This window comes from Pezoporus flaviventris, unplaced genomic scaffold, assembly GCF_033815535.1.
Source record: "Pezoporus flaviventris isolate CSIRO_AGI_PZ_B2104156 unplaced genomic scaffold, CSIRO_AGI_Pfla_v1 ptg000036l, whole genome shotgun sequence".
NCBI classification, from domain to species: Eukaryota; Metazoa; Chordata; class Aves; order Psittaciformes; family Psittacidae; genus Pezoporus; species Pezoporus flaviventris.
In genome coordinates this window covers 4,625,079-4,637,674 of record NW_026892584.1, presented here as the reverse complement: position 1 = coordinate 4,637,674, position 12,596 = coordinate 4,625,079, and the positions used below count along the sequence as shown (strand labels likewise).

At 41.7% G+C, this 12,596-nt stretch overlaps 1 protein-coding gene across 4 annotated transcripts in view; it reads right to left on the bottom strand.

Moving 5' to 3' along the window:
* GALNT18 (polypeptide N-acetylgalactosaminyltransferase 18) overlaps window positions 1-10,757 on the bottom strand; it is a 242,486-nt gene extending 231,729 nt beyond the window's left edge. For all 4 annotated transcript variants that reach the window (XM_061462916.1, XM_061462919.1, XM_061462917.1 and 1 more), the window contains exon 1: window positions 10,070-10,757. In XM_061462916.1, coding sequence (XP_061318900.1) covers window positions 10,070-10,304 — 235 coding nt within the window. In that variant the 5' untranslated portion in view covers window positions 10,305-10,757. The remainder of the gene's footprint in view (window positions 1-10,069) is intronic.
* Window positions 10,758-12,596: the final 1,839 nt, after the last annotated feature.

The window sequence follows — 12,596 nt, the reverse complement described above, 5'->3', positions numbered from 1 at the left end:
AGATAATGAAAAAAGATCTTGTTTTCCTATTCATCTCAAAACACAAATAGGAACATTCTTTGAAGTATATTTAGAAGTTATTTTTTTAAATGTTAATTTTCAGGAATGTTGCCAGTCTGGTTTTAGCAGATGGTTTGCTATTTAATGTCTCTAGGCAAGGCAGAAAAGCTTTAATCAATAGAATCAAAAGAAATGTTGAGAAATTACATGCAATTTTGCAAAATCAAAGGCATTTCCTACATATTGTCAAGTAGACAAAAACATATTGACATGTTGTGACTGCAAGGAGCCAAGGAATGTTTCACACATTACGACATTCAATTACGTGTTTTCAAGTCTCCAGGTATCCTCACAGCAACGTCTTACTCTTTTTTAAATTTAAAAATTCTCCAACAGCACCTTATTTCTTAATTATGAAAAGATGATCCAGGGCTGAACAATTAAAAAATCTACCCTCAAGAGCTAGAAGCTGTAATGCAGAAAGCTTTGCCTTTGCCTACTCCTTCAAATAAGAAAACAGTAGTGTGGTTCCCCCTTCACTCTATGATCCAGTATCCTACCTGCTCCTCTAGCCGTCAATCATCCTGAAAACTGTCTCCACTAGTAAATGATGAAATGTGCAGTGCTCACTCTAGCCATCAACTATTGCTCAATTACTGGAGAATGCACTAACAACTGTCTGAAAACCGGATTCTAACACACTTCAGGCAATACTTCTGTCCTTTGTATTTCCAGACTGCAGGAGTCTCTTCCTGTTGCCACCATCCTGAGATATTATGGAAACAAGTTTGAAGTGATCACGTTCTTGCTTCATTGGTTGGAGCATCATTTACAAACTCTTCCACATCAGGCCGTAGAAGGCAATGGTGAAAAGACCCTTCCCACCTTCAAAACAAGACATATGGATCATTAGTGTAACCATCAAAAACACTTACATACATATGTATAGAGAGATATTATTACAATACAGCTAATATTTTTATATATCTTAAATATTTATATATATTTCCATATTCATTTACATGCAATTTTTTTCCTCAGTATTTAAATGAAAATAGACTAGAATTAGCATTATGAAAAAGCTTTTAAACTTTTTTCATGTCTGAAAGACATAAGCTGAAAAAACTCATGTATGTTGACAGAACTGCATTTATATGAAATATAATAATAAATCAATGAGATTAAAATGCTTCTATACCAAAAGCAATGAAAGCAAGAGTAATGAAAGCTGCCAGTGGGAATGATCTATCCAGAAAGGTCTTATGCTGTCATTTTCCTACTGCTCTTTCTGGCCTTGCTGCTTGTAGAGCATCAATTCCGTGGTTTTCCTGGATTTATGTACAGCTTTAGACATCCCTTTGGAACTTGCAAGGGACTGTTCTATTGTTGGTTTGCTTGTTTTATGTCAAACAGTTTGAAATTCATTTTAAATTTATATGACTTTACAAGCATGTGAAAATATTAGCTAAACACAAGCTTGAAATACCTCATTCAATGACATCCAAGTTTAATTATGTCATAATACTTTATGGCTGACATCATGCTGTAAAGTCACAGAGTACTAACTCTACCACCTCCTGAAAAACCAAGATCAAAATCACAATACATGATAATACTGCAGGCCAACAACAACAAAATATGCTTGATATTCTGACTGTATGCATGCCAAATACTTCTTACTTCAGAGAAGATACTACACTTTTTAAAAGACCTATATAAACTAAATCAAATAGATCTAAGTCTTGTGTTTGTGACTGATAGAATGGGCTTTAATTAGTAAGAAATACTTGTAATAACTTACTCAGTGTGAAACGTTTTTTGAGAGGAATAAGAAAGCAAAAGGCTTTCAGACAGAACCAGAAATGGTGTGCTGCTTCTTTCCACTGCATAGAAAAAAACTCAGTAGCATTAGTTACCAGTTTCAGCGACACCAGTAGCAGCTCAATAGCTTCCACTCAGTAACTGTAGTTTCATATTAATTAAAAAGGGATAAAACATCCAGGTATGCTTATGCAGCCTTTAGCTTTTTTTCTTTCTTTCCTCCCTAACACTCTTCATCCTGCAAATTGTTACACATGAAGTGAGCATGTCTTCTAATCAGAAATACCATAGCAATTACAGCATACTACTCCCCCACCCTTCACTTGAGCAACTTAAAATATTCCTGTTAGCACAAGTAGAAGAGGGAAATGCTCGCATCATGTAATCATGCAATACACAGCTGGTAAAATTATAAATACCTCAGAGAGACACAAACAAATGGAACAAAGTTATTTTTAAAACTATTCTCTGCTCTCTTCTGCAAGCCCACCTTATTCTATACATGGAGAAATCCCTAAAGGTGTTTCCTCTAACCATAACTTGATTACAATGATAATCCCATAATGGATGGATACAAACTCACAGAGTCTGCTGTGCTGGAAAAGCTTATCTGTCAATTTTTCTTTTACCTATGGCATGCCAAACTTGCTGTAGGTAAAAGAAAAATTGACAAGTTTGGCAAGTCATGACTTGATGCAGAAAGAAAAGCTTCAAAGGAATTAAATCCACCATGAAAGCAGGGACAGGTAATTCACTAGATGATCCATGAAATAGATCTCTACCTAGATCCAGATTACATATGGGCAAATAACACCATCTACAAATCTACATTATCTCTCTAAAATGAAGACTAGAATAACCTATCTATAAAGAAAAAAAAAAAAAACAAAAAAACAAACAACCTACCACAGAACTACTCTTTTTCTTATATTCTTCAGAAAGCTGCTTATAGAAATCCTCTTTTCTCAGAGATCACCTGTGACAGCTCTAATAAAAGGAAAATTCAAACATTCACATTTAAAATAAGGGTTTAGATTTAGGAGGTAGGAACTGGCAAAACCTCAATAGGATTTCTACACCCCTGCCGACATTACTGACACAAGGTCTCTGAGATCATGAAGATACAGGCAGAGAATTAGGCAATTACTTGGTACAGAAGATGTGCTAATTATAACATGCATATTGTGGGAGATATCTAATCTCATACTTCAGAGCTGTCAGTCTCAAATCCATACCACTGAGGCCAAGATCTACAGTGGAGAACCGATGTGGCTACTACATGACACTGCAGTGTTTGCCTACTGCAGCATTCACACACTCTGGGCTATTACTGATGGGAGAAGAGAAACCTTCTGATTGATCAGAGCAACTCTGGCAGTGAGTCAAACCTGCCACCAACAGTCTGTATAAACTTGACCGTACCAATTCGCTATATCCCTTTCTTCTGCCCAGCTCCTGCAGGTTTTACCCATGGAGACTAAGATCTCCAAGTCAAGGGTTCCACTACACATTTGTACAGCACTGATCACTGTGGCTAGCTGCCACAGTGCTACTTTCACACAAATAATACAATTTTAAAAATCATACAGTTTAAGTAGATAATATAGTAAGAATCCATTAGGGACTTGAGAAGACACATTCTGGGATTTTAAAGGCAGAGAATTACAAGGTAGCAACTTGGACCTTCCATCTCCATATTATGTAAAAGAAATTAGAATATTCTCATTTGTTCATTTTCAAAGCCAAGGAGAGGAGATGTCGGAGAGCTGCAATGATTACGGTCACGGTTTAATGCCTGAAAATCTCTGCCTTTGCCTCAGGAAACTCAGGACATCATGTTAAAATAGCACCTTGGTTACAAAACACCAGTTGAGCAGAGAAAATTTTTGACAAAAACAGAAACAATGTTGTTATGCAGATAGCATATCTGCACACTTCTCAAAACATAGTCTTGAACTCAGTGTACAATAACACTCCTGCATTTGTTCTAGAAACACAGGCAGTGTACCTTATGTACAGATCCAGCCATCTTTTTCTGACCCAGTAAACAAGGACAGACCTACCACAAACTCAGCACCAGACTCCTCTGAGCAAAGGCTCTTTTCAGTTTTAGGGCCTGAAAGAAGCCACACCTCCCATTGCTCTCTTCACTTGCCCTTGTATGCACACCAGTTGATGAGCAGGTCACAATCAACCCATGCCCAAGTGGAAGAATGTTTTTTACATTGGACTACAAAAGCAGGTATTGCCATGAGAGAGCATGACACTGGGACCAAGCTGATCTCACGCATAATGCACAATTCCCAGCACCTACGTGTAGAGCTTGGTTTATGTTTCTTTTCACCTGTATTTATCTCTATTTTGGTCATGCAGATCAGATCACTCATTAGTACTAAAATGGGCGTGATGGTCTAGCAGAAAGTGAAAAGCCCCAAGTTTGCACCTCTGCACAGCTGCAGGCTGCTTACAACAACCTGAGCAACATTTTCCAAAGTGACACCGAGCAGCAGAAATGCAGCACCAAGCGGCGTCCAGGCCCGTAAGCAGAACAGTTATCTCCATCTCTGCACAAAACATGAATCATCTGCTCAAAGACTGTAGCACACAATCTGCTCGTTCCACTGAAGCTGTGCCATTATACCAAGATAACAAATGTCAAATAAAATGAACTTTTTCAGAGAAAAGAGGCAAAATTCTCTAGCTTAGCAGTAAGAGAACTTGCAAAGGGCAGAGAAGTCACAGTTTCCAGCCTCTGCTCCCAATTCATGTTTAAACCTTTTGTTAAAGGCTACAGAGATTGTCTAGATTGAAGGAAACAGAATCCAGGTCAATTCCTTTCCCAACTACAAAGCCACTGTTCACTCTCACTTCACAGCCAAATAAAACTTTTTCTTGTTTCTGGCTCAAAAGACACAATCTAAAAAAAAAAAAAAAAAAAAAAAAAAAAAGGGAAAAAGCTACTGGCATGCTATTCCCATTGTATAAACCTGAAGAATTACTAGAGAGCAATCGAGCTGACAGCAGAGGGGGGGATTCTCATTAGATGAGGAGTCAAGATTTTAAAAGCACAAAAAAGTTAACTTTAATAATAGCAGTAATAAATTATCAAGTTGTAGCCAACATAACCAACATCATAATGCCTTCAGTAGACAGTCCTTGAAGTACCTGCACCTCCAGCAATGCTTGAAATTCTGCAGCAATTTAAGTCTTCTAGCTGAAATCACTGTATTAAGGCCGTCTTTAGTACACCCATTCCTGAGCATGGAAGAACACGAAAGTTAAATTCAAATTAATCTGCACTGACATGCAGCAATCTAGAATGACTTGAGAAGTCACAGGCTAAAGAGAAAAAATAATGGGATTAATCCTGCATGTCTTACATACCCAAGTAGCTCCTTCTCTTGCAATTAGTTACATTGGAACAGCAGGTCTCTTTGCTTGTACAGAGCCTGTGAATATAGGGCCCTCTGTAGCAGAGCAAAAGCTGAGTTCCCAGGGCTAATGTCTACTGCTGATTTGTTTCTCAATAAAATAAATACACTGAAGCAAATTATAAACATGTCAAATTGCTTTTGAGCTTGAGGGAAATAAGCTGGGAGAATTTAACAACTAATTATTCCCAAAAGGAAAGTACCACAAGAGTAAGAGACATGGTGGAGTGGCCATGTGAATCCTAGTGAGCCTGACTTTGTGGAACTCGGCTAGCTAGCCAGGCTGCAGAGGGTAACTATCACAAACCAGAATTTATATAGTACATTTCTTCTTCATGTTTGAGATCAATAAATAAATTCTGTCTAAACACAGAATTTACTTACCCAAACCTTTAGATAGCTAAAATTAAATATCTGGGTTGACACAGTTCCCAAACTCAAAATACGCAATTTCTGAAAACAAATTCTACCCTAACACCTGATCCAAGACACAGGGAATGAATCACATACTGGAGATCTGTCTCCCTTAACTGACTGCAGAGGGTGATTAGATATCCAGCTATGGGACAGCTAACATAAGTGAATCCACAGAGCAAATCATTCCAAGAAGCAGGCTGAGATATAACATACATCTCCTCTCTTACAAATTTGCCAAATTAGCCTACACAGTGACCAACCATTTATGACCACAGAGGCAGTAGCTTGCAAAGATGAGCGACCAACGTCTTAGTACAGATGCCTTAGTAGTCATCCACTGATCTTAACTAAGAATTCAGCTGGTCCAGAAATGAACTGTGTGTTTACAACTTTAACTTAGATCTACTCCGTCTAGTCACTGCATGTAATCTATTATTTCTGTTTAGGTACCAAGGGGGCCAGGGGGAAGCAAGTTCATTTCATAGACTACATAGTCCATAATATTTTAAAATATTGCTGGAATGCAAACATCATCTGACTAAAACTAGGAAGGCTGAAAAATAATAAATGCCACTGCACAATAAGATGCCATGCATGAGGTTTTTCAAGTGGTATCAGTTTACCCATAGCATAGCTTTTCAAGAAGAAGGCTCGACTCATAACCTCTGGCAACTGAAAGACATGCTGCAGAAAACAATAAATTGCTCCCTTCTTGCCAGTGTTTGTGTCTTGTCATTGTTACAAGCTAACTAACTGTCTAAGAGTATCCTCCCTGCTCACATAATCTTCCAACTGCACATGCAACTCAGGGCAGTTTTGTAGTGACAGAGCCAATGCACAGTGCATTATTAAGAAGAATGCCGTGCTGTGGTCTGTCTGAAGCACTCTTGTGTTGATTTGAATAAAATGAGAGTGTTTCAGGTCCTCTGAACCAGTGTGTGCCTTGTGAACTCAACAGAACATACTATTCACGCACATAATTTATCTCAACAAATATTTCCTCTTATTTGCAAACTCAAAAGGAAGCCGAAACTAAGCTTCTCTCAGGGGGTTGCCTGCTAGACATATGCCTCCTACTAAAGATTTGGGGTGGGGAGAATCTCTAGTACTAGCCAGGTAGCACTGAGATGTTAACACTACCCCAACCACCACAACACACTGCCACAAAAAAAGCATGCAGGTCATCATCACTGTAAAAAGGTAAAGTGATTTGACCAAAACCATCCTGCAAATGGTGACAGGCCAGAAGCCAAGAATTCACAATTCCCAGGCTTTAAGCTCAAGATCCAGCATCATGCTTCCACTACAAATAATATTTCTTTCTGTGGTCCACAGTGCCCATCTAGACTGCAGTACTGCCAATCCTGCCCCAAACTGCCTACCACACAAGTCACTATACAGATGCAGACTCTTGCACAGCACACCCATAGATAAAACTACCTAAATAACACGAGGAAAGAAGGAAGCAGAGAAGGATCATACAGGCAGAGCAGGCACACATGCTCTTATTCCATTTCCAGTACCCAGAAGAGTGCAGTGAAATTACTATCTTTCAACGTTTGCAGAAGTGGGAACACATACCAAAGTAAGATATGCAATACGGCAGGTACATACTTGTGCATTCAGACTTTTTCATTCTTGGCCAATACCAGTACCAATACTTCCCTTTCCACGCTGTTCTTTCCAAATACAAGCCACGCATACTTTCATTCTCTATGAACTTCTCTTATCTGTAAATCTCTTTTCAATCTATTACTTTTCTTGCTATGAAAATGTCTTTTCAAAAACATACTTTGAAAAGCCTTTTATATGAAAGCACCTCTTATTCCTTCTCATTTCCAGGACACTTAATAAAATAGTACAAGACTGCCATTTATATGCTAAAGGAATTCCCAGACAGCATCTCAAACAATTCAATGAGAAAACAAAATTAAATATTAGCATAACCCCATGTGTAAAATACAGCATAAAATAAAGCTTTCTGGTTTTTGCAGGATATCCTATGGAATGCAATTCTATTACCCATGCTAATTTCATGCCCATTCACCATTGCAGAACATCAGAGTTATTGACACTTTTCTCCAACATAAAAAAGTGGTCCAATAATAGCAAACTACGGGTAGCCCTTAGAACACTGGCCAGAACCATTATGGAGCTGTTTTACCCAATCTGTGGCAATGAATCTCAAAACTGACCTTTAAACTCTTCTTAATCCCATCCAGTTTGGGATATTCCTTCCAAAGACTTCAAATGAGTTTTGCACCATGACCGAGAATACACAGCATCCCACAGTGCTAAGCAAAATCTGATTAAAATAATATCTTATTCAGCGATCTCTGACACAGAAATTCCTTGTGAGCCCCAGGTATTACAATTTGGCAAGTAAAAGCATGGAAAATCCACTCTGGGGTAATGATTTGATAAACATTTATTTATCTTTAAAAGTAAGTGGTTTTACTAAGGGATGAGAACTTCATAAAGTTTATTTTTTTTCCCTTAAATACATTTCAGTACTTCTAACTGTTCACTTGATTATTTTTAGAAGACTTTCAACTTTCATATAGATGTTATTCAAAGAAAACATCTTCTGGTTTTGTTTACGCCTAGTCACAAAAATTTCATGCTCTAATCCATGCTATACTCTCCTCTGATTTAAGTATACCTTTCTCTGCTACTACAAGAGAAGAACCACTGACCAAAGAAACATGCCAATATGGACATTGTTATTTTCCCTGAAAAAAGGAGTATTTGAACTTCACACCAACAAACTCAAAGGAGTTATGCTCCATCCTCATATGGAAAGTCAATCAACTTCACATATCTAACTTTTAACAGTACCTTTTGAAAAATCCCTGCCTTCAAACATGCTTCCACAGTGCACTCCAATGGCACACAGACAAAAATATATTTCAGTCTTAAAATCCATTTCAGGAATCAAGAAGAAACTTAAGGACTGCAGGAGAGAACTTTAAATTTGCAGAAGCTCCTGTATGTAACTCATCCTCCAGGAAAAAAAAAAAAAAGTAGTATTTCACTAATTTACCCAAGATGACAAGACTATCTGAGAAATGAAGGCATATGCAAACTGAATGCTGATGTGTCATATTTAAAAAAAATATTAACACAAGTCACAGGAAAGTAGCTGGGCTTTAATAGCAATGCAAACCTATGAGTATTGATAAGCTGAGGATGCCAAATTCACACAGGATTAGCCTGCTCCACCTTCCTTCATATTTTCAGAAGACAAGTTGGCCGAAACAGCCTGGAAGCGAGAGTTTTTTGCTCTGGTGATAGGTATCCATTGCCAGATGGTTTGCTCTCCCTTTTCAGATTTGGGAGACTAGAACTAAGATGTGAACAAACAGTAGAGGTTATGCAGAAGTAACGGTATATGGTCCCTTTAAATTTTGAGAGATCTGAGGGTAGAACCTACCCACACCCTCAACCTTCTTACTACCCAACCCACTTAGCAGACCGATGGAATGACTACATGACGCTACACCAGTGATGAAAATATAAAGGAAGTCACCAAAGATCACCCAGCAAAGTCATGTAAAATCCCAGACTCCCAGGAAGTAATCATATTCTCCCACACCACTTACCCACTTCAACCCTTTTCCCACAGCCCCGTTAAAAGGAGATCAAATTAAAAAAAGGCATTACACAAACGAGAGACTGCCCCAGTTATAATTCCAAGTGGCTCCCAGCACTACAGCAGCACTAAGGGAAAACCTTAAACACACGCGGACAGCACACAGACTCTCAGCACGGATTAGCAGTCTGGCTTACTGGCGGAGAAGAACAAAAATTCCCCTCACAGCAACCCATTTTGGAAAAGAAAAACAACAAACACAAAACAAAGACGGTAACAGCAAGCTGGGAAGAAGCTCCCTGCCCTTCGCCCTCCACGCGGACCCCCTACTTCAAGACACAGCCAGGCACGCAGCTGGGGTCAGGTTTATTACAGCACCAGGCCGACCCCAGCCCGGCGCCCGGCTGCTCGGTCGGGCCGGGCCGCCCCGAAGCCCTCCGCCGCCCGGCTCGCCCCGGCACCCCGGCGCCCACAGACCCCTCTCCTCTGGGGGGGACGACGGACACGCGACTTCCCGCCCCCTGCAAAGGCCGCCAAGAGAGGAGAAGGAAGAGGAGAAGGAGGGAGGGGAGCGGGGCAGGTCATCGCCCCCAGCCGCCCCTCTCGCCAGGCACCGGGCAGGGACCGCTGGCACTCCCACACGCACCGCAGCCTCCGCACAGCCCCCGGCTCTTCCGGGCTGAAGCATGGCTCTCCCCGCGCGACTGGAAAGTCACCCGTAGGCACAACAAGCGCGGTGGGGGGTGCGATGGAGACCGCAAGCGGAGTGCTAGGGAGGGGAGGGAAAGCAAGCGGGGTAAAGTGGTACCTTGGATGTGCTGCTTGATGACATTTTCCAAATGGTCCAGCCTTTCTATAATCCTTAAAGTGTCCCCTTTGTCTTCCTCTAACTTTTTTTCTGAGATCGGCTCCTGCACTTTCACATAAACACTGGCAATGTAGTTGGTGACCCAGCCCACGTACAGCAGGCAGACGATGTTAGTCATTCCACTCAAAATCACGCAAGTGGACACTAAAGTTTTGGTTTTCCTGGTGCACACCATCCTGAGATCCCTCCATATAGCTCCAAAAAAACCTGTGATCCAGAAAACAAAAATAAACTGCGATGAAAATAAATCCTTTCCCTCCTTTCCCCGAAATGGAGACCACTCGGAAGTCAGTAAATTTCCATGCAAAAAAGTTCTCTAATCCACAGAATAGAAATATTTGTCGCCTACCTAGAAGGAGAGGTGGGGGTAGGGAGGGCTGATAATTAGAATCCTGGGCTTTAGGACATTAAAATAGCTGAAACTTTGCGAGAGCCGCGCCGGCAGCAGCCCAGCACAGCGCCCCGCTGCCTTCAGGCGCCGCCTCCCGCCGCGGGCATCAGGGCCGCGGGCAGCGCGGGGCCGGAGTACCGCAAACTTTGTTCCCCGCGCCGCCACCGCCACTGCCCATCACGGCCGGGCAGCGCTCCGCAATCAGACCCGGGAGCCGGCAGCCGGCGGGCGGGGCTGCTCGGCCGCGGAATGACAGCGCCCTCCTCCAATGGGCGGCCCGCTCCGGCTGCTGCGAGAGCCGTATGGCCCCACCTGCTCCTCGCGCACGCTCTTCCCTCCTTCCCTCCCTGCCTATTACCATAGCGGGCTGCAAAGAATTTCCACCCTGTATGGGAAGCGGCAGGAGGTGGTTCCCGATTGCTGCCGGGTGCACGCTCCGCTGCATGGCTAGGGAGCGCAGCCGGTATCGTTAAAATAGATGCTCACGCGGAAAGTCATCCATTGCCTGGAGCGGTGAAGACGGAGACGTGCCCTTGGCTCAACGGAGTCTGCGACCACCTCCTATTACAACGCGTTTGTCTTTTAGCCCGCTGGTGTGCCCCCACCCTGCTGCTGGGAGGTTATTTCTGAAGAGCGCGTTGTCGCTCGCCTCCACCCCAGCGATCCCCGGTACCACCCACCGACCCCCGCTGCTGCCACCGCAACACACCGTGCCGGAGTACACCCTACCCAGAATTAGCTTCTGTATCGGGGGCAGCATCAGAAACTCACCCCGTAGCTCAACATGTCCATGCTGCTTTCTTCTCTTCAGCTTACATTCTAAACACACTTTTGGAAACACGCTAAAAAGCCAAATTCCTCTCAATATGAAATCCCGCTGATTTGAGAGAAGGCATACAACAGATTGATCTCTTCCATTCCTAGTAGACAGAGACTTCTGTACCGAGTAAGATTATTTTCTTTTGATAGTCTCAAGACAGAAATTCAACATTAGCATGACCAGTATCAGGAATAATAAGGCACCTGTTAATTAACATACTAAAATTTCAAGTACTTATCATCCAGTGAAAGGATGAAGTGGCAAATGCTGTGGCTCATGCTGTAGCATGCAGTCACCCTCTATAACTGATCATCCCACTAGGGTTATCTTGCCTGCCTGCAGAAAGCCCGGCAGATACCAGGACTCACTACTCTGAAGCATACACCTGTGAACAATTAAACCTTGAAGTATCTTGAATGTACATTTCGGTATCTTAACAGCAGAAGTAGATGATTTGTCTTAAGGTTTGTATTGGTTTGTTGGTTTCTTTTTAATTACTTAAAAGCAAGATACAGTATTCAAGAGAGAAGGCAGGTAACTGTACCACCAAAAGGCAGGGTGACATTTTCCTTTCCACCAATTGGTACTCCATAGAAACAGTAAAAACCACAGGGACTCAAACACACCCAAATCCAGCACTAACAGAACCTTGAGTAAGTTCTGCCAATGAAGCTCAAACCCCAGACTGCCTCTTCAGGCTTCTAAGCCTCTCTGAAAGCTAACTGAAATGTTGGCCAGCATGTAAGTACTTCCCCAGCCATAACAGTAAAGGAGGCTAGCCCAAGCGAACCCTTTTGAAAATTAGAAAATGTAACACCAGGTATTTGAACGGGGAAAAGAGTATACACTTACACTGAAAGAAAAAAATTTGTAGCAGTACAGGAAAGTTGGCCAGACAAACCAGTCAATGAATATCTTTGTACGAGACAAAATATTGATGGACTATGCCAGTACAGCTCCATCACAAGTCAATTATCCTGCTTGGTCTGCAATGAACATTTGTCTACAGCATCATTTATTTCCCTATTCCTATCTTTGTACTTCAGTTTAGCAACTTTGCATTTGGTAGCAACTGACAGCAGTAAGTTGGGTATCACTGACATCTGTAATAATAGTGTTATCTAGACTCGCTTTACTCTTTTTAAACTCAGCCTTCAATCACAAAATACAAATTCTTCCACTCTGACAATTTAGGCAGAACCCAGGGCTTCTTGGACTCCTGTCCTGGGTTCAGCAGTAGCAGTCATGTTTTTCCT